The sequence below is a fragment of the Tamandua tetradactyla genome, chromosome 10 (genome assembly GCF_023851605.1).
Source record: "Tamandua tetradactyla isolate mTamTet1 chromosome 10, mTamTet1.pri, whole genome shotgun sequence".
Taxonomy (NCBI): domain Eukaryota; kingdom Metazoa; phylum Chordata; class Mammalia; order Pilosa; family Myrmecophagidae; genus Tamandua; species Tamandua tetradactyla.
Genome location: NC_135336.1, coordinates 20,821,708 through 20,844,833, shown reverse-complemented (window position 1 = coordinate 20,844,833; position 23,126 = coordinate 20,821,708). Strand labels below are relative to the sequence as shown.

At 39.6% G+C, this 23,126-nt stretch overlaps 1 protein-coding gene across 9 annotated transcripts in view; it reads left to right on the top strand.

The window, feature by feature from the left end:
- Positions 1-23,126, top strand: part of KALRN (kalirin RhoGEF kinase) — a 758,640-nt gene that overhangs the window by 267,422 nt on the left and 468,092 nt on the right. For all 9 annotated transcript variants that reach the window (XM_077118101.1, XM_077118100.1, XM_077118114.1 and 6 more), the window contains exon 6: positions 22,414-22,536. In XM_077118101.1, the coding sequence (XP_076974216.1) occupies positions 22,414-22,536 (123 nt within the window). The remainder of the gene's footprint in view (positions 1-22,413; positions 22,537-23,126) is intronic.

The following is a 23,126-nucleotide window of genomic DNA, read 5'->3' as shown; positions in this document are numbered from 1 at the left end:
CCTCAAAATCAAGTGCTTGGCCAATTTTCTTGGGAGTCCCTAATGGTTTGCAAGAGTACTAGGGGTTTCCCAAATGGTAAAGTTTAATAGTTCCATATTTTTTCTCCAGGCCCTCAAGGGACTCTACCAATACTTTTTTTTTTTTTTTTTTGCATGGACAGGCATTGGGAATCAAACCTGGGTCTCCATCACCGCAGGCGACAACTCTGCCACTGAGCTGCCGTTGCCTTACCTCTACCAATACTTTTTAAAAAACTAAAATGTTTTTATTAAAAAAGTTGTGGGTTTACAGGAAAATCATGCATAAAATACAGGATTCTCATAAACTACCCTGCAGCTGATGCATTGGTATGGAAAATTTGTTACAATCAATGATAGCACTTTTTTGTAATTCTGTTTTTTAACAGTAGCTACATTTGTTACAATGGATGAAAATTATTAAAGTAGTACTATTAATTATTGTCCATAGCCTACATAGAGGTATTTCCCCCCATATTCCCAACCTATTATTTTTTGTGCATCTTTATATTATTATTCATCTACCTGTACACTGAATAAAGGGAGTTAGTCACAAGGTTTTTTTTTCCTGCTTCTGCTCACAATCTGTTGTGATTTGTTGTTGTTTTTAGTTTTTTTTTATAAATCTTCACACACATACATTCCATACATGGTGTACAATCAGTGGCTCACAATATCATCACATAGTTGTGTATTCATCACCATGATCATTTTTAAGAACATTTGCATCACTCCAGAAAAAGAAATAAAAAAAAAAGAAAAACCTCATAATACCATATCCCTTACCCCTCCCTCTCTTTAATCACTAGTATTTCCATCTACCCAATTTATTTTACCCCATCTCCCCTATTCTTTATTTTTTTATCCTTATTTTTTACCCATCTGTCCATACCCTGGATAAAAGAAGCAATAGACAAAAGGTTTTCACAATTCCACAGTCACATTATAAAAGTTGTATCTTTATACAACCGTCTTCAAGAAACAAGACTTCACACCCTATTCAAGATTCTGTGTACTTATGGTGTTCAACTAAACTGACCATACAAGTGAAATTAGGAAATGCACTACACAAAATATAAATTTTGCACCAAACAAATTTCTCTCCCTTTGGTCTCACACATAAATTGAAGTTTTAAAATATGGACCATATCATCCTTTACCCTGTATTCTGATTTACCTTAGCCCTATCCAGATCTGCTTCATTCATACCTTTTTTTTTTTTTAGCTTCATTCCTGTCTTTAGTCAAAGTCTGATCACTTTTTCAACTTCTTAAACAGTTCCTGTGGGGTACTGCTGACTTTTGTAGCTTCAGAGCTCTAGCTCTGAGTCTCAGATGTAACACAAGACACCCGAAGTTTCTGGGAATGTCCAAGTTATAAACAGCTCAGTATCTCAGAATTTAGAAATAACAGTTACAACTCCAGAATATATGTGACTGCTGTAAGAGCTTACAATCTAGGACCCTTTACAATAGTCCCTAACCTGATACCCCATGTTCTCAACTTCAGTTCCCCAAGTTTTTATATTACAGTTAGTCCATATGGCTGAGGCATGATAATAATTGTCTTAGTGTTCCTGCCATTTCATTCAAAATACAGTCCTTAAGGTTCATGCATCTGGTTGCATGCCTCACAACTTCATTCCTTCTTGTGGCTGCTCAGTAGTCCATTATATGTATACACCATAGTTCCCCCTTCCATTCCTCAGTCTTGTGCTCTTAGGCCACCTCCATCCATTGTGGATCAGGAACACTGCCGCCATAAACACCAGTGTGCAAATGTCCATTAGTGTCCCCACACTCAGTTCCTCTGAGGTAAATACTGAGTAACAGGGTCATATGGCAACCCCACCCCTAGCCTCCTGTGGAACCACCACACTGCTCTTTAAGGGGCTGCACCTCTCAGTTTCCCTACCAACAGTGAATAGGTACATCTTTTTCTCCACATTTTCTCTAGCACTTGTTTCTCTCTGTTCATTTTTAAACACTTTTATTCACACATGATACAATCCAATCTAAGAGTCACAAAGTTTTTACAATCAAACCTGTATAGTTATACAATCATTGTCAAAGATCAAAGTTACTGGATAACAGTTCAACAGTCTTAGTATGTACTTCTGGCTATTCTAATACACTAGAAACTAAAAAGAAATAGTCATATTGACTATAGTCAATAGTCATAATCATTTGTGAAGTCCTCACTTCTCAGTTACAACTCCTCCCTCTCATCTGATTATTCTTTCAATCTTCAGGGGTATCTGAGCATTCTAAATTCTTTGTCCTGAAAAGGGATATTGATATTATGCAGTAGAAGAATGAAACTGGTTGATGTTCTTGGTGAGACTGGTACCCTGTGTTTCAGGGCTTATCTGACATAGGGACCATCTGGAGGCTTTAAGATTCCCTTAGACATCCATGGTTAGATCCTCTCTCCTGGCCCCAGATTTCTTGGCCCCAGACCTTAGGTTCCATGGTTGTGCCTTTGAAGTCATTTTTCCTTCAGTATATCTCTTTTTATCTAGACTAGCAGTGGTTACATTCATACAGATCTCACAAAAATTGTTGGCTTGGCATATGGCATACAAAGGTCATAACCTTTAGACAATAGGACTTTCCACAAGTCATTTCTGGATAACTCCATTTCCAGGCCTGGTTCATCCTCACATGGCAGACTGGTTTCATGTTTGATGAAATCCTCATATGGGGCACTAGCTACTGGGGTCTCTCTGGAAGCCCATACTTTTTCAGACCAGCTCTGGGAGACCTATCGCAGCATACGCAGGGCCAGTGACCTGCTCCTGCCAGCTGAGGGGAGGCCCATGGGAACAGCCAAATCCACATATGTCAGCTATGGTCACCATTGCCATCTTGGATCCACCATAGCTTCATTCTCCACCAATGCTTTTTAGTTATCAGCCCACCATAGTCTGGGATATATCTGAATATTATATTAAACTATGCAGAATTATAGGGCCTCATTCCCATTCTGAGCTCCATGTGTTTAAGTTGTTTCAATGAGTTTATCCAGATAGGTTGTGTGGTAGTTAGGTTCAGGTGTTAACTTGGCCAGGTGAAGGTGCCTCGTTCTGTTACTGTGGACATGAGCTAATGGTATGTGAAGCTCATCTGTTGCTGATTACATCTGCAGTCGGCTAGGGGGCATGCCTGCTGCAATGAATGATGTTTGATTTAATTGGCTGGATGCTTAAATGAGAGAGCTCAATGCAACACAGCCCAAGCAGCTCAGCATACCTCATCTCAGCACTCGTAGTACAGCCCAGGCCTTTGGAGATGCAGAAAGAAATCACCCTGGGGAAAGCTGTTGGAACCCAGAGGCCTGGAGAGAAGGCCAGCAGAGATCGCCCTGTGCCTTCCTGTGTTAAAAAAAAAAAAAACCTCAGATGAAAGTTAGCTCCTTTCCTCTGAAGAACTATATGTTTTTAACTAAATAAATACTTTTTTATTAAAACCAATCCATCTCTGGTGTGTTGCATTCTGGCAGCTTTGGCAGACTAAAACAGGTTGATTCAGATTGTGTGTTAAGAACATTTAGGTTCTAGACAGCATAAATCTCCCTGCTTTTGGTCTCATACAGTAGATGAAGGTCTAGAGAACATACACTATCATCCTTTGCCCTGTATTCTGATTTACCTTAGTTCCAAACAGACCTGCTTTGTTTTACCTCTAATTGAAGCCTTATCTCTTTTTTCAGTTACTCTAGCAGTTGTTGTATATAGCAATGCTGATCTTCAGAGCTGCAGAACTTCAGCTCTGAATCAGGTATCACAGAGGTACCCAAAGTTCCAGGGAGAAATACCATGTTATGCACATATAGCATAGCATCTCAGAATCTGGAAATATACTTACAACTCTGGACTAAGTGTGGCTGTTTTGAGAGCTTAGGATCTAGGCTCCAATTTTCGTATAAGTATTTTCTAAAAGAGACCATACCATATATTTTCTTTTGTTTCTAAATTATTTTACACAACACTTTGCCCATTCACTTTGCTGCATGTCTCGTGACTTCATTCCTTTTTGTAGTTGCACTATATTCCATCTTATGTATATGACAGTGTGCCTTTCTGCTTCTTGGTCATTGTACCCTTCAACCCCATCCTTCTATTGGGCATCATGGATGATGTCCAAAAAAGCCATCAATGTCTTACAGTGTTCTCACTTTGTTGTACCATCAGCAGTACTTTCAATTTTAGAACATTTCATTGGTCCACGGAACAAACCAATAAATACATGTTCACCAAATGTAAAATCTAAACCTCCCCCTGTATCTGGTCCCTCCCTGCCGTGATTATTTACCCCTGGTACTGCTCAGGTGTTGTTAATGTCTTCTGTTAACTATAGGTCATAGCATGCATTTTTAGTTCTCCCCTATTTCCCTCTATTATTGACTGTATGAGATCTAACTTTTGAAGTAGTTAATGCCAGAACTTATTTATAATTGTAGAGTTAATCTGTGGGAACTATGACACTATATAACCCCCTCCGATCGTATCACCTTCAATATGGCAATGTTACTTATAACCCTACTAATTAGTTACCATGACTTCTATCCATTCCCTTACATTTAAGTTCAACCTTATGGGTAATCATTTACGCATCTGTAGCATCTTTTATGTCTAGGTCCCTTATATTCTACATTGTAAGCCTCTGAGTTTATCTTTGCCAGAATCATAAAGCGAAATCACACATTATCTGTCCTTTTGTCTCTGGCTCACTCAGCATTATGTCTTAAAGGTTCATCCGTGTTCTCATATGATTCAGGACCTCATTTCATCTTACTGCTATATAATATTCCATTTTATGTGTATATCACATTTTGTTTTTCTTTTCATCTGTTGATGGGCACTTGGATTCTTTCCATCTTTTTGCAATTGTGAATAGAGCTGTTATGAACATTGGTGTGCAAATATCTGTTCTTGTTACTGCTTTCAGCTGCTTTGGGTATACACTGAGTAGGGGTATTGTCTGGTCATAGGGCAACTAGATGTTTAGTTATTGAGGAACCACCAATCTGTCTTCCACGGTGGCTTTTTCACAGCAGTGAATAAGTATTCCGATTTCCCACATCCTCTCTAACATTTGTGGTTTCCTGTTTGTTTAATAGCAGCTTTCTTATAGGTGTGAGATAATGTCTCATTGTAGTCTTGATTTGCATTTCCTTTATAGCTAATGAAGTTGAACATCTCTTCATGTGCTTTTTAGCCATTTGTATTTGCTCTTCCAGAAAATGCCTATTCATATGTTTAGCCCATTTTATAATTGAGTTGTTTGTTCTTTTGTTGTTGAGTTGTATAATTTCTTTATGTACACAGTCAATCAAACCTTTATCTGACATGTGGTTCCCAAATATTTTCTCCCAATGATTTCACTGCCATTTCACCTTTTTGACAAAGTCCTTTGAGAAACAGAAGCTTTTGATTTTAAGGAATTCCCATTTATCTATTTTGTCTTCGGTTGCTTGTGCCTTGGTTGTAAAGTATAAGAAGCTACCTCCTGTTATTACCAGGTCTTGAAGATGTTTCCCTGTATTTTCCTCTAGGTGTTTTATGGTATTGGCTCTTATATTTAGGTCTCTGATTCATTTTGAATTAATTTTTGTATAGAGTGTAAGGTAGGGGTTGTCTTTCATTCTTTTATTGAAGAACTATTCAATATTGAAGGCTATTGATATCCAGTTCTCCCATGCCCATTTATTGAAAAGTCTATTCTATCTCAGTTCAGTAGATTTGGGGGCCTTATCAAAGACTAATTGACCATAGATTTGGTGGCCTGTCTCTGCACTTTTGATTCTATTCCATTGGTCAATACTTCTGTCTTTGTGCCAGTACCATGCTATTTTGACCATCGTGGCTTTATAATGAGCTTTTAAATCAGGAAATGTTTGTCTTCCCACTTCATTCTTCTTTTAAAGGATATCTTTAGCTGTTTGATAAGTAGCTTTTCCAAATTTTCAGAGTAGTTTGTTAGAATTTTGATTGGTATTTCATTGAATCTGTAGATCAGTTTGGGTAGAATTGACATCTTAACAACATTCAGCCCTCCTATCCATGAGCGCAGAATGTCTTTCCACCAATTTAGGTCTTCTTTGATTTCTTTTAGCAATGTTTGTAGGTTTCTGTATATAGATCCTTAACATCCCTGGTTAAACTTATTTCTAGATACTTGATTGTTTTAGTTGTTATTTTGAATGGAATATTTTCCTTAATTGTCTCCTTGGGTCATTATTTATGTATGGAAACATTACTGATTTTTGTACATTAATCTTGTATCCTGCCACTTTGTTGAATTGTCCATTAGCTCAGTAGTTTTGTCATAGATTCTCAGGGTTTTCCAAGTATAGGATCATGTCATCTGCAAATAATGAAAGTTTTACTTCTTCCTTTTCTATTTGGATGTCTTTTATTCTTTTCTCCTGCCTAATCACTCTAGCTAGAACTTCTAGCATGATGTTGAATAATATGGTGACAATGGGTATCCTTGTCTCGTTCCTGATCTTAGGCGGAATACTTTCAATCTCTCACCATTACGTATGATGCTGGCTATGGGTTTTTCATATATGCCTTTATGATATTTAGGAAATTTTCTTCGATTCCTATCTTTTGAAGCATTTTTATCAAAAAAGGATGCTGGATTTTAAACCTATAGCCTCCAGATGGGTCCCTGGACCAGATTAAGTCCTGAAATGCAGTGGGTCCAGCCTCTCCAGAATGTCAATTAGTTCATGCCTCTATCCCATATTATTGACAGCCCCTTCCAACATGAAAAAGTTAGAATGGGCATAACCCAGTACCCCTAAAGAATGGAGGAAGATCAAAGGAGAAGGTGGAGTTATAACAGAGAAGATAAGATTTAACAAACGAGTGTGACTGCTGAATCATATTATTTCTTTTAGTCTCCAGTGTTTTGGAACAACTAGAATGAAAAATCTAAAATTGTGGAGCTGTAACCCATACCAAACTCTGAAATCTGTCCTGTTACTAATTGTTACAATGTGCCTTGAAATGTATTGCTTTTTTGTATATACATTCTTTCACAATAAAAAAAAAACAAACAGAAAAGTTTAAAAAGAAAGGATGCTGGATTTTGTCAAATGCTTTTTCATCATCATTTGAGGTGATCATGTGATTTTTCCTTTTCAATTTGTTAATGTGCTGTATTATTTTGACTGATTTTCTTGTGTTGAACAACCCCTTGCATTCCTGGTATAAACACCACTTGGTCATGATATATAATTCTTTTAATGTGTCACTGGATTCGATTTGCTAGTATTTTTTTGAGAACTTTTACATCTACGTTCATTAGGGAGATTGGTCTGTAGTTACATTTTCATATAGCATTTTTATCTACTTTTGATATTAGAGTGATGTGAGCATAATAAAATGAGTTAGGTAGAGTTCCTTTTTCCTCAAAATTTTTGGACAATTTTGAGCAAGATTGATGTTATTTCTTTTGAAATGTTTAAAAATATCCCTATGAAGCCATCAGGCCCTGGTCTTTTCCTTGTAGGATTTTTTGATGACTGATTGAATCTCTTTATTTGTAATTGGTTTGTTGAGTTGTCCTGTTTCTTCTCAAGTAAATTTAGGTTGTTCATGTATTTCTAGGAATTTGTCCATTACATGTAAGTTGTCTGATTTCTTGGCATATAGTTGTTCATAGTGTCCTCTCATGACTTTTTAAAATTTCTTCATGGTAATGACCCCCCCTCTCATTTCTGATTTTATGTTCTCTTTTTTCCCTTGTCAGCCTAGTTAAGGGTCCATCAATTTTATTGATTTTCTCAGAGAACCAAATTTTGGTTTTGTTTATTATTTCTACTGATTTTTGTTCTCCAGTTCATTTATTTTTGCTTTAATCTTTGTCATTTTTCTTCTCTTTGCTTTGGGGTTAGTTTGCTATTCTTTCGCTAGTTCCTCCAGGTGAGCAGTTAGGTCATCAATTTTTGCTCATTCTTTCTTTTTAATATAGGCATTTAGTTCAATGAATTTCCCTCTCAGTGCTGCCTTTGCCACATCCTATAGGTTCTGATATGTTGTATTATCTTTTTCAGTCGTTTCCAGGTATTTACCAATTTCTCTAGCAATTTCTTCTTGACTCACTGGTTGTTTAAAAGTTTGTTGTTTAATTTCCATATTTGTGAAAGTTCTGGATCTTGGTGGTTATTAATTCCCAGCTTCAATCCACTGTGGTCAGAGCAAGTGCTTTGGATATTTTCAATCTTATTAAATTTATCAAGACATGTTTTGTGTCCCACCATATGATCTATCCTGGAGAACATTCCATGCACTAAAGGATGTATATCCTGGTATTTTGAGGTAAATTGATCTATATATGTCTGTTGATCTAATTCATTTATCATGCTGTTTGGGTTCCCTATTTCCTTGCTGACCTTCTTTCTGGTTGTTCTATCTGTAGAGGAGAATGTCATATTAAAGTTTCCTACTATTATTGTTGGAACATGTGTTGCTCTCTTCAGTTTTGCTAATATTTACCTCATGTACTTTCGAGCTCCTTGTTTGGGAGCATAAATATTTATGATTGTTATTTTTTCTTGGTGGATTGTCCCTTTTATTAACATGTAGAGTCCTTCCTTGTCTATTATGACATCTTTACATTTAAAGTCTGTTTGATCTGTTATTAGTATAGCTATTCCTGCTTTCTCTTGGTTATAGCTTACATAGAACATCTTTTTCCATCCTTTCACTTTGAATCTGTGCCCTTGCATCTCAGATGAGTAAGTCTCTTGTAAGTAGTATATACATAGATCTTATTTCTTAATCCATTCTTCCAGTCTGTATGGTTTTTTGTTGTTGTTTGCTTTTTTATTTTTTTGCATAGGCAGGTACTGGGAATTGAACAACCTGTGTATTTAATTGGTGAGTTTAGTTTGTTAACATCCAAAGCTATTACTATAAAAGCAGTTCTTAAATCTACCATATTATCTCACAGTTTTTGTCAGATCTATGTATTCTTTTCCCTCCCTCTGTTTTTATCCTTTAAGTTACCCTGTTAATACTCTTTAATTCTGTGCTTTCCTCCATGTATTTTTCTTTTTTTTCAGCTGACAGAACTCCCTTTTGTATTTCTTATAGGGCAGGTCTCTTGTTGACAAATTCTCTCAGTTTTTGACTGTGTGAGAAGATTTTAATCTCTTCCTCACTTTTTAAGGACAACTTGGATGGATATAGAATTCTTAGCTGGAAATCTTTCTCATGCAGGGTCCTTAAATATTTCATACCACTGTTTTCTCACCTCCATGGTGCCAGTTGAGTAGTCCAAACTCAGTCTTTATCCCTGGTTTCCCTTGGATGTAGTGAATTGCTTTTCTCTTGCTGACTTCAGGACTTCTTCTCTTTAACATTTGACAGTCTGATTAGTATGTATCTTGGAGTTGGCCTATTTGAATTTATTCTCTTTGGGGTTCATTGGGCTTCTCTGGTTTGCATATTTATATCTTTTATAAGTGTTGGGAAGTTTTCCTGCATTATCTCCTCTGCTAGCCTTTCTAGCTCTTTACTCTTTTCTTCTCCTTCTGGGACACTGATAATTCTTATATTTGTGCAATCTGTGTTACCCGTCATTTCCTGAAATTCAGTTCCATTATTCCATCTTTCTTGCTATTCTTTTGTGTACTTGAGTTCAATTGTTCTGTCTTCTAGCTCACTTATTCTTTCTTCCACCTCTTCAAATCTACTTTTGTGTGTCTCTAATATTTTTTTAATTTGCTCCACAGTATCTTTTATCTCTGTGAGACCTGCTATTTTTCTGTTTATTCTTTCAAGTTCTTCTTCATGCTCTTCTAGTGTCTTCTTGATATCCTTTATGTCATTATGAACATCCTTGATTAGTTGTTCCAAATTTCCCTTTGGTGTTATATATTTTTTATTTCCCGCTGATGTTTTAATTTGGTCATTTGTCTGGGCCATATCTACCAGCATCTTCATATGCTTTGTGATTTTCTGCTGTGTTTGGAGCATTAGATTATTTTGATAACATTGTTTTGAAAGTTGATTTTCTTCATTTGTCTAAGGTTTTGTATTTTCTTGGGTTTGTGTTAAAGGTCCTCTTTGGACTTGATTTGTCAGATATTCTCCTACTTGAAGGTCTGTTATAAGCTAGGCAGATATGCAGTTTGCCAGACTGAACTTTCTGCTTCTTTCCAGCAGATAGTGCTCCTGAGACACCTCGTCCCCTCAGGCTCCTCTGACTGCGGCAGCTGGCTGAGTGGGGTGGAGAGCTGATGTAATTCCAGTCAGGGCCACTGGTTTCAGTGTGCACTGAGAGCCTCTAACCCTGGGGCTGGAGGGTGAGCAGTGTGTACCTCAGCCGAGAATCCACTTATGGGCCCAGGAAATCTGGTGGCCCCCAGGCTCCTGCTTGGGATGACCTTGGCCTATAGAGCTGGGTCTTTCAGCTGCAGCTGGTCATGGCGGGTGGTTGCACACTCTTCTGGTCTCCTTATGAGAGCTCCCCGCTGCAGCGCTGCACAGGGAGATCTCCCAAGCAAGCTGTGGAGGTAGGCTGGAGTGGAGGGACAATTCACTCCTTTGGACCTGTACTTTACTGTGTGCTGCCTTTTGCCCCTGTAGGATCATGGCCAAACACACTCATCCTGTTCTCTCCATTTCAGTTTCTCTGCGTTTTCATCCAAGAACCTCCCTATGTAGTGTAGAAGATGTTCTCTGATCACTCACACCCTGGAACTGCAGTGCTGGTCGTTTTTCTGTCCCTTCTTTTGTCCATGGAGCAGGGGTGAACTCAATCTGTCTATTCCGCCATCTTCCCGGAAGCCCCAGGCAATGGGTTCTTAAGTTTAGATGTTATAATTTGAAATTCTAGAATGTCTGATGAGTGTTTTTATAGATTCTAGTTCTGTGTTGCAGGGCTCTGTCTTTTGATCTATTTTGTCCCTTATCCCCCTATTTTTTTAAAAACTTTTTTATTAATTAAAAAAATTAACAAACAAAACATTTAGATATCATTCCATTCTACATATGCAATCAGTAATTCTTAATATCATCACATAGTTGCATATTCATCATTTCTTAGTACATTTGCATCGATTTAGAAAAAGAAATAAAAAGACAACAGAAAAAGAAATAAAATGATAATAGAGAAAAAAAAGACTATACATACCATACTCCTTACCCCTCGCTTTTCGTGGTAAATAGTGGTAAATAGTGGTATTTACCACTATTTCAAACTGAATTTATTTTAACATTTGTTCCCCCCTATTATTTATTTTTATTCCATATGTTCTACTCTTCTGTTGATATAGTAGCTAAAAGGAGCATCAGACATAAGGTTTTCACATTCACAGAGTCTCATTGTGAAAGGTATATCATTGTTCAATCATCATCAAGAAACGTGGCTACTGGAACACAGCTCTACATTTTCAGGCAATTCCCTCCAGCCTCTCCACTATATCTTAAACAACAAGGTGATATCTACTTAATGCGTAAGAATAACCTCCAGGATAACCTCTCAACTCTGTTATCCCCCTATTTTCTATAAAATGTCAGTCATAATTATTTTGAAGGTCCTGTCTGATAACTCATAGCTGGATCATCTCTGGTCTTCTTCTATTGAATATTTTATGTTTTAAATTTCAGCCACTTCCTCCTCCTTCTTCATATATCTAGAGTTTTTTATTGTCTGTAGGATATTATAGATAATACATTGTAGAGGCTCTTGATTATGTTATCTTCCTATAAACATTAAGTCTTGCTTTGGCATGAGGTTAAATTATCAGCATGTCACCTTGATCACGTTGAGCTTGGTCCAGGCTTTACGGCATGATTATTTGTGTTTTTCCATTAATACTATGATATGGCACTTACTCATAAGATATGGTCCTTACTCTTACAACCTGATCTTTCTGGGATCTGAAAGTGAATGCCCAGGGTGTTCATCAGAATATTTTCACTCTGTTTGAATTAGAACCCCAACATTTCCTCAGCACTGTGTGACCTCTAAAACCTCTGTTCAGCTCTCAACCTCATCCACCTCCTACAGCTATCGTCTACTAGATTTTCTGGAGTCTTACCCTAGAAATACACAGCTTAGATTTTGCATAAGAAGCTGAAGGAAATTTTAATGCAAATCTATTGGGGCTCCTTCTCTGAAGTTCCTTTTTCTCTTATACCCCATCAGCCAAATCCCAGCCACCTTACCAATCCTGACTCCAGTCCCTGCTTTTTCTGCCCAGGAAGATGATGCTCTCTTGTCACCTCCTATTTTTGGAGAAAAGTTGGGGTAAATGTTGGATTTATGTTGTGTGTCTTCCTTCCTTAAATGGCTATTTGCTTGTTGGATGCTTACTGATGCCTTCAAACAGCTTATAGATGTTAGGGTTAAATCTAATACCAGCTACACCATTATGGCAGATTCATGAGTCCCCATACCAACATGCTAAATAAAAATGCAAATATATTATAACCACCTAGAGAACTCCTACTGAATCAGAATCTACAATCCCAGGAAGCTTTATATTTTAAAGCAATTCAAGCCAGGTATGGGTCTCTTAGACCTTAAGAGAAGTAAGTTTAGAGTAGCAGGAAGTAAATGTGGATTTTTGTGGACAAAGAAGGTATCATGGAGGAGGTGACACTTCAAATGTATTTTGAAGGATGGGGGAAAAATTGGATATTTGAGTATGGAGCATTTCATGGGGGGAAATGTGAGTACAAGTGTGGGGATGAAAATGAGTATGGTATGATAGATTTATAGGTCAGTGAATAAAATATTATGGTTGGAAAAGGTGCTTGGTATAGGACAGTGGTTTAAAATAATATGGAAAAGCAAGTTTGCTAATCTAGGGAGACTTTAAATTTCAGGCTAAGGAGATTGAATTTTGTGTTTTATGTAAAAGATAATGACATTGGGTTTATTTTGACAGAGGTAATGACATGGTAAAAGCTGTATAGTAGAACAGTGAATCTGGTGAAGCAGATGGCTTGGTGTACAAGAGAGAATGGAGTCAGGGAAACCAGTAAAGTAGTAATTACAGAAATCTAGGTAGGAGGGTCTGAAGATTGAGTAGCAGCAATAATGGAAAAAATATATACCAGAGTTATTTGAGGAAAAAAGTAATCAGATGGGATCTGGGGTACAGGGTGACTAGGTGGGAAATCAGGAAAAAGTAATCGTTTCAGAGGAAAGGACAAAGTAGTTGAGATGTTTTGGAGACATCAAGGCACCATGTGTTCATATAAGTCCATGGGTCCCACGTGACTGGGAATGGTCTGAAATTTAGATGTGTATTTGAAGGACAAATTAATAGTTGATAAAAGCAGGGACTTTGGAGTGATACAGATCTAGATTTGAGTCCTTAATATGCCACCCTGGTTGTGTGTCCTTAACCAAGCTACTTTATCTCTTTGAATCTGTTTCTTCAAATACAAAAGGGGTAATGATGATATCTTCTACCTTATATGGCTGTTATGAAGACTGAGATAATGTGTGTAAAGCTTGTTGTACAGAGACTGGTGCATATTTATTCTTGTCAGTTATCTGCAAAGTTACGGTTAGAGGGCATCCTGGAACAGAGGAAATTGCATTGGATTTAGGATCAAATGGATACTAGAGTCTAAATTTATCTCCATCCCTTACAAGCTGTTTGATCTTAGGAAATGTACTTCACCTCTTCTTAATAAGATGTTACCATGTTTAAAAGGGAATTAGCAATACCTATTTTGTAGCATTATTGTAAGGATACCTGAGAGCATTCATGGAGTTATGTGGCTCAGGGTTTGGCACATGAAGTAGGTAATGCTGTTAGTGTTGTTGAAGTGATGAGCATGGGTGAATTTTCAGATGGACAGAGCAGAGGGCAGAGGTCCAAATCTTCAAGTCTTCATGTTGCAGTGAAGACATGACAGGAAACCACAGTGGGGCTAGCAGGGAAGTAGAAGGCATATTTGGATTAATCAGTTTAGCATTGACAGTCTTTCAAAATTTGGGCGTTTCTATTGTTTTTGTCTTGCTGAAACTAGGAAAAAATATGTTAACGCAGCGAGTGTAAGTGTGTGAAGACACTAGTTCTCCTGAGGTGATTGGGTGCTGGGCAGAAACTTGTGAAAGGAGGAAGGAGAAGCAGATCCTGTCTGCAGCCAGGTGGTGTGCTGCTGAAAGTGACTGGTGTGGAGGATTTGAGAGGGTAGAGTTTCACAAAGGAGTGCCTCAGATTCTAAGGTGAGATCAAAGCGAATCAGAACTGATGGAATAAGGAACTTAGAAACTAGGAAATGACTGGATTTCATTGTGGCTTCAGACTCAAGAAAGTAGTAAAGGCAGACCACATTATGAGGGGTTAAGGAAGACATGGATGGAGAGGAAATAAAATCCAGGGACAGAATACACTTCTGAAATTTTCATGGTGAGTGGAAAGCTAGACTGAATGAAGCTCTGAGCATATTGGAAGGTACAGCACCAGGGTTAAGAGCGTCAGCACTGAAATTAGACCATCTGACTTTGAATCTTGGCTCTGCTATTTACTAGCTGTGTGGTTTGGGGCAAGTTAATTAATCCTTCTGTGCCTTAGTTACCTAATCTATAAAATGGAAATAATAATATTAGGGAGATGATTATTGGGTAAAGTGCTTTAAACAGTGGCTAGCATACAATGACCATTTGATACATGTTTGCAGTTATTGTCGTTATTACTATTGTCGTTATTGTGAGAAACTGAAAATGAGAACGGAGGAATGAAAGAGGAAAGACACAGGAGCGGCACAATGCTATTGAGCATATAGTTTGGCTTTGAAATATGACTGTAACACCTAGGAGGGAATCTTTTTAGGCTCTGCTAAATATTCAGCCTTACAAGACTACCAGGGGCCACTTTGGGCACTCATCTACTCTGAAGGGTAAAGATGAGAACCAGAGCTTGCTAGCAGGAGAGTGTCAGGCTTTCCTGTCCTGCAGAAGTCCCTGCAGCAGTCCAGCTCAGGTACAAGGAGGCAGATCCACACTGCGCAACTGCTGGAGCTGCCATGGCTTAAAAACTTCATGCCCTGTAGGAGCCGTTAGCTCTGTAACAACTCCATTGGAATAGCTTCCAGAGTCCCTACAGTGGACATGTCAGTTGCACGAGTCATCACACTGAGGGAAGCTTGATGTATGGTATCCCTATCAGGTGTATATAGGTCATTTATAGTTCCTTGCAATCCAGATGCAATTTACCAGTTGGTGCGCATTTATGCCATAAGCTACATGATGTAGTAACATGTTGACACATACCACCTTTATCTGTTTCCAAGGAAACAGAACTGGGACATTAACTGAAGATCAGATTATCATGCAGAGAGGAAAAGGGTTTTGTTAACCCCTTGCTCACGGTGGGACATTTGGCTGTTTTACATAGAAACATGCACTGTTCGAGAATATGAGCAACATGTTATAAAGTTAGATCTGGGATTTGATATTTAAGTAATTTGGGGTTAAAGGTATACAACATATGCTAGGGGATCGATAACAAGTCTGTGGATCAGAGACAGCCTGGGTTGGTGAAATTGTTTGGCATCCTAGCTGATTAGTGTGGATACAGTGCAGATATCTCCCAGGTAACCAGGCTGAGCTCTCCTCCCTAGAGCAGGCTGGATTTATGATGAAATATAAAAATGGCTTCTCTTTTATACAAAATAAAGATGTATGCTAGCGAACATTCCCAAAGCCTAAAGGAAAGCAAGCACAGCCTGGAGCACCTTCTCTCCTTCAATAGGTATTTATTAGCACCTACGTCCTATCAGGTGAATGTCCCAAATGCCTCCCCTGTCCGGAGGTATGAATGTGATGATGAGCTCTTCAGAATCAGTCAGCAAGGCTTGCAGGACATAAAAGAGGTGAGATGCCAGACTCCCTTCAGTGAGGAATTCTAGGATTCTGGAAGTAAAGTCCACATTTTAGAGCCCTTTGTTTTTTCTCTGTTCTCACCTTGCTTTGAATGAGTCCTGGAAGAATGCATCATTAAAAACCAGGATTAAGAGATCTTGTAGATCCTAGGCTAGAATACAGACACACCTGGGACTTGTGTGTTGCGCTGTGTGCATGAGACTACATTCCCAGGGTCAAAGCTCATGTGAAAGCAGAAATGGAGAGTCGGGGGCATTTACCTTTTATTCCCACCATTCCCTTTTTAGGGCCTCTCTCCTTCTGCCTAGGGCCTCTCCTCTATCTCATCCCTGGGTCATGCTCACAAAGAGCCTTGCTTTCTTACTGATCTGTTTCTGTATCCAAGATAAACTAATTCCAGGAGGGGCGGCAGGAATAATTGCATTTTAATAGGAGCATCTCCTGAGTGAAAAATTGTTAAATGCCAATAGTGAAAGCACTGGGGTGGTGGCAGAGAGCCTGGGGAAGGGGGAGTTTGGAAGAAAGGCAGGAGAAAGTAAGATCCCTCATCAGGCCACGCGGAGATGGCAGGAAGCACCAGCCCTCAGGGAGAATCCTGAGAAGGAATTTGGGTCTCTTGGTCCTGTTGGGGAGGAGGGGTGGCGATGGCATCCACAGGGCCCAGAGTGTGTGCAAAGGTAGAGGCAGTGGAAGCGTGGAGGGGGCCCTCTGGGCTGAGTCTGTGCAGCTCTGTGTGATTGCTGTGGGGCTGCATCTCCAGGTAGGGTGGGCTGTGGTTGTGTTTGTGTATGAGCTGCAGGTATGATTCCCTTTAGCCCATGGTGGTTTTCCATTAAGATGACTCTACTGCAGTTTAAATCTATAGCCTTCAGTTTTGTGCTCTAGATTAAAACATTTGGGAAATATATACAATAGAACATACCCATGACGTGGATTTTTAAAATTTATCATGTATGTAGTACCTAACAAAGCATTTTCATATTCATTCTTTTATTTAAATCTCCCTCTTGCCTTCAGGGTTAAATAATAGTGTAAATTATGATTCCTGTTTCACAGATGAAGAGATAGATTTAGACCAATGATACAGTTTGCCCACGTTTATACAGCAGAGCCTGTGCTGGAACCCAAGCCTTCTGATTTGAATTCTCTGTTCTTTCCACTCTGACACATAAAATTTTATTTTGGAATAGACTGCACACCAAGTTTCCCCGACATGACAATGTTCACCTGCAAGAGATTGCTACTGCTGTCTGGGACATAAGCTTTTATGGTTCGGTCACTGCAGTGTACAAGTAGGGTGTAAAGGGCAGACTTAATATTGTAATATGTGTGTTTAGGCAAAGAAAATCCAATGGTCATCGTCTATCTTCTTAATCAGTTCATCAAAGCTGAATATGAACAACTTTAATATCAATATCTATGATTAGAAACAGTATAAAATACTAGCAAGAAATGGCAAGGTGGCTTGAAAGTTAAAACTCTAAATCAGATGCCACTGCTAGATTTTGCAAATGAAGGAAAATAAATACAAGATCTTTATTTAATATCTTTGCTCTATGAAATAATTTATGCTTCATTAAAAACAGAAAAGAACAATAATAACCTTTTAACTATTCAATCTTTAAAAGAAAAAGGGAAAAAATGTTTGTGTTTATTTTCCTAATTTGCATTTAAATAGAATTCCTTTAACATTTACTATATATTAAGAACCGAATTTGTATATTTTCACCAAATTTTGAGCAGCATAAACAATTACTTAGCTTAGTTAAAAACAAAACATGAAAAATAAAAAACAAGTAGCTTACATGCAACATCTGTCTTCTTAATGGGACAAAACTATGATTTTCAAACAGAGAAATACAATTTCATTATTTAGACATGAAGTTTCAACTTGGAAGAATTTTGTTGTTATATTACATTTTCTTGAAGTCACTGTTTGTAGCTTCTCATGACAGAGGGGGAGAGAAAGATAGTTTGAAGCCACGATGGAAATATTTTCTTCAATATTTTTTTTCTTTAGAGCTTTGGGTCAGTCTAGTTAAAGTGTCTTCCAGAGAGCCAAATGCAAATAGATCAAATTATAAAATGGTCTTGCTGGAAGGGAGTTTAGAAAGGGTCACCTTGTTTTGAGATTAATAAACCCAGAACCTGTGGCCAACTTGCTCATTCATTCATTCATGCATCATTCAATAAGTATTAATTGAGAAAAGTGAAGCTGTTTGAATCAGCCATCTCCAGGTACCTATACTTCAGCTGATGGGGCAGAGCAGAAAGGTGGAGGCTGTGTATTAAGAGTAAGTGGCCCCATGTGTGGGATAGCAGCTCAGACACTTTGCACCTGCCCTTTGGGGAGTGCCTGCCCTGCTGAGCTCAGGCAGAGGAGGTTCTACAGTCATGTGAGCAGGAGGCAGGACAGTGTTCTAAGAGCTTGACGCAATAGGCACTCAATCGGTGTGGTACTGGGTAAAACAAATAAATGCTAGACTTTGGGCTTCACTTCTCTGAACTTGTTCCCCCACCTGTAAAATGGTATGAAGATAACTTGTGGTGCTGTTCTGAGGATGATGCATGTGAATGAACATTATGAACTCTAAAGCACCAGACAAATGTCAGGGCTGAGAACTAAGAAGCTGCCTTTCATCGAGTATAAAACCATGCCAGTTTTTTCACATTGTCATATTTAAAAAGTTAGAAATGTAAGTCATAACAATGAAGTTACCTTATGATTAATAAAAATATTTTTATAAATTTAAATGGAAGATAAAATGCATTCCATAAGTTTCCGAATTGTGTCTATCATAAACTGGGATGCTTACCTCCATTCTGGAAGCCACTGTCCTTTGCAGATGAGAAGAAGCTCAGAAATAAAATGACTTGCCTATGGTCTCATGGGGAGTTAATGATAGAGCCAGTCCTGGAACCAGCGTAGTCCTCATCCTACTTGCTGTGTGGGTGTGTGTGCCCTTTCTCTCTCCCGTTCCCTCTCCCTCTCTCTCTCTCTTTCTCTCTTCCACTCCCACTGTCTTGCTCTCACTCTCACTCTGCAGTAAGATCCACTGCAAAAGGGATGTGTATGACCCTTAGATAGCCAAGTTTCCAAGGGAGAGGATTATTTACAAGTACGTAGCAGGTTCAAGCCCAGAGAAGAGCTGTAATTGTCCCTTAGGAAAAAATCTTGGAGAGACTCCAGTCCTTAATATCAGGTGGCACCATTTAGTCTTCTGTCTGCCCAAGACATACCATCTCTTTTGAGTGTTACCTCCAGCATAAGCTCAACTTCCCAGAATGCCCCTGCCACCAGAGAGCAGCTCCTATGCTCCAAATGTGGAACATGGAATCAGGTGGAATGGAATGGGCACAGACCTCATTCTGTGAGAAAGCTGCTTTAATGAGTTGCACAGTTCCTTTAGCACTCTCAATTCTTACCTTTTTTTCTCCCTTTTGTTTCTGCTTTCTACCCTGATTGATCTGCTTTCAGCGCTACCTGATCTGTAGTCTAACAGGGACCTGGAACTGAACATTCTAATCATGTTGGTTCTAGCACATAACTCAGCTGCTTATTTGCATTTTTAAATAGTTGTTTAACTAACATACAGTCACTTCTCAGTCACTGGGATATCCAAGAAAGTATATGAAGTGAAGACTTTTCATCACAAATTCCAAGGACTTTAGGCATTTCAGATTTTCATTAACTTTATTGATTTTTTTTGTCAATATGTGAAAGAGGTGAGAAATTATTTTAAAATGGGGTTTGGAGGCAGAACTTTAAAGATCAAAAATCACAGAATGAGATTTATCTAAAGTCCTGGGGTGCCTATCTCCTTTCTCCCCTTGTTCTTAATAATATTTTTTAAAAGCAGCTGCAGTAGCCTTACACAGTGTACCTGCTGTGTAGACTTGCTGTGGCTGGTGGACATGGGTTAGTGCACACACAAGCATTGACTGGCCTCTGTGCGGCCCAGACTGAAAAAAATCCTCAAATATTCAAAAGTGAAGAATGACACTTTTATCCTTTCTTTATTAACTGTGTAGATAGAGGGAAATGCTAACTTGGGTAATTCAAAAGAGAGTAATCTCTAAATCATGCATTTGCCTTTGGAAGGTGATGTTTTTATACTTAAGTTTGAATATGACAGCTCTGATGGCTTTCTCTTGACCTCCAGACACATAAACCTATCTGTCCACAGGGCATCTCTGCTTGAAATGCTCATAAGCCCTGCGAACTCAGCACATCCGAAATGGAAACCGCTAAGTCCCCACCCTACCCAAATTTATTACCTTCCTCTTCAGATATCACCTGTGATAGTACCTTTTATTACAAGGCTCCAGGGCACTATGCTGGAACACTGGCTGTTCTCTTTGGTTCTTCCTTGCCTTCCCTTCCTCAAACACTCATAGTCTCCAGTTCTCTCAAATCTCTCTTCTTCGCAGTCTTCATGCTGCCCACCTAATCCAGGTTTTCAAATTCTCACCATTGCTCCCCAGGATTATTTCCGCAGCCTCATAACCACTCTTTCTGCACTGTCTTGCCCCTCTAGTTCATGTCCCACAGTGCTATGAGAGCTCATGCCACCCTTCACTGCCCGTCTTAAAACCCTCTACCAACAACTCCTTACTCCAACAGTACAGGGTTCAAGTTCCCTGAAGCCTAGTGTACAGGGCTCTCCGTAGTGGGTCCATCCATCAACCTTCCCAGCCAGAAGCACTGTGTCCTGGACACCCTGGGATGTCCCACATTTCTGCCCCTTTGCCTCAAGCACACAGCCCACTCTTCAGCTAATTCTTACCTGAGTCAAAGCTCATCTCAGGTGTCACTTCCTCTGGGAAGCCTGCCCTGCTCTTCCCCCTCCCCACCACATCAAGGGTGAATGAGGTGCCCTCCTCTGTGCTCCCTCAGTATCCCCTGCTGTCCTATACCCTAGCCTATAATCAAGTTATATTTCAAGCTTTATTAAAGTTGTCTCTGAGTTTATATCTGCCACTTTAACCTCAAGAACCACAGTTTAGGTATTTTGCTTCTCTATTGCCTCAGACAGTGCCTGGCACATAGTAGGAGTTCCATAAGTGTTGGTGGAATGTAATAAAAAGTAAATTCACTCTTCTGTTTAAAGGGAAATAATGAAATAAGGCTGCAAGTTCTGCCTGTAGGAAAGCTAGTAGGAGCAGCTTCTCAGCCTGCTCCTGTTCTCAGCTCCTTCCTGCTCTACTCTCTAGCTGAGCCACAGCCATTAGCCCCTCCCAAGCTGTAGAGTGTCAGCACCAGATAGAGCAGTCCTTTTTCCAAATATACTATTTCACACCTTTCCTGGCTATGCCATTTGACTGCTCTGGGCAGAAAGTTGCAGAAAATCCAATTTAAGTGGCTGGAATAATAAAGAGGATTTCTTGGCTCAAGTACTGAAGAAATCCAGAGACAGGGTGGAAATCAGGTAAAGCTCAATCAGGGCTCTGCCTGTTTTCTGCAGTTGCCTTGGTTCTACCCTTCTGTACCCATTGGCTTTGACCTCAGGCTGCCAGCATAATGGCTGCAGCAATTTGAGGCTCAGGGCTACATGTGACAATTTTTCAAGGTAAAAGAAGTAGCTAAAGAATTAGGATTCTCTTTTCCCAGATGTTTCCAATAAAGTTCTCCTTATGTTTTGTCCTACTGAATTGGATCCCATTGCTGTTTCTGAGCCATTGACTTATGCCTGGAATCCTGAGGAAGGGTAACTCTTAGAATAATCAGGCCTTCCCTGGGGCTGGGGTTCTGGTCAGCTCCCTTTCGAAGCATGCCAGGCCCCCAGGACATAAATGAAATCCAGGGCTGGGGAGGAAAATGGCTCAATGCCCTCTGTGCTATCACCACAGATAGCAAGCGTGCTTGCTCCACGCTTAATATCCTCCTCTTCTGAGCTTCAGTGGATTACTGCAGAACCCCTGGAATTATGTGAGGTTGTGGAGTTATAAGAGAAGTTGGCTCAATTCAGAGTCAATTCAACAAATGTGTGTGGTGTGCATTGGGCAGTGTCTAAGTGGGGCAGAGGCATACCTGTAAGGATAAATGCCATGGCCTTTTCAAGCCTCCCTGGTCCCAGAGTGGTCCCAGGATGGACCCAGCTGCTTCCTTTTTACTGCCACAACCTGGTTGTTGCTTCCAATAAAGGTTTCTCTCCTTATTTGGTGCCATGGGGCATGGCTTAAATCTCACAGCTTGTCAGTACCTATTCCTAAAGCAAACATATGGCCCTTTTGCGGCTCTATGAAAGTTTTTACAAAGAAGTGACTAAGGATAATGAATAGCTTCTTCCCACCTCTCCCTGATCCCCTTGCCCATTTCTCTTTTACCTTTAGGCTCTGGAGAGAAGCAGAGATGCTGATGGTGGGTCTTTAAAAAGTGAGAGCTTTTCTGAGAAGCCGGCTGTATCTTTCCTTGGCTCTGAGAACTATGGCAGGAGGGCTTTTTATTCCCCAGAAACTCCTGAAACTTTTGCCCTTTTGGACCTGTGCCCCTTCTGATTATTCTGCACCTTCTTGTCCCCTCTAGATGTTTGACTGGATAAGTCACAACAAGGAGTTATTTCTCCAGAGCCACACAGAGATTGGAGTCAGCTACCAGCATGCCCTGGACCTCCAGACACAGCACAATCACTTCGCCATGAACTCGATGGTGAGTGGGGCTATTCAGGGCTGTTCTCAGCATAACCTCTGGGGGCTGGAGAATGGGGATGGGAGGGAGCTGAGGCAGTGGTGCTGAGGCTTAGAAACTGACTTCCTCCCTGAGTAAGAATGAGGAACTTGGAACATGGGGAACCTGAAACGTTTACTGGGATGGGCAAATGTGCAGGACCACTGGCTGTCAGCTGTTACTGCAGCAGAGTATGATCTCCTTTCTGCCTCCAGATCCTGTTTTATACCGTGGAATGGAATGTGCTGGGGTTGTAGGAGACATTAGCTCAGTGTAAAACCATAAGAAAGGAGAGTCACCAGTTCCAGTCTACTGGCTTAGCCAACATTTTTTGTTCCCCAGCCTACCTGAGTCACCTTCTGGGATGGTGAAAGGCCTCAAGCTGTGGCACATTGGAAATAGCTGAGTGAATTGGCGATTTTTAGACTGAAGAAGAGAAACCTTAATGGGCCCATGATCGTTGCCTTCACATATTTGCAGAGCTGTCTTGGAGAGAAGAGAGTAGAATTACTCTATGTTATTCTAGGAGATAGACTTCTCCAGGGGATGCAGTTTGACAGGGAGGCAGGATG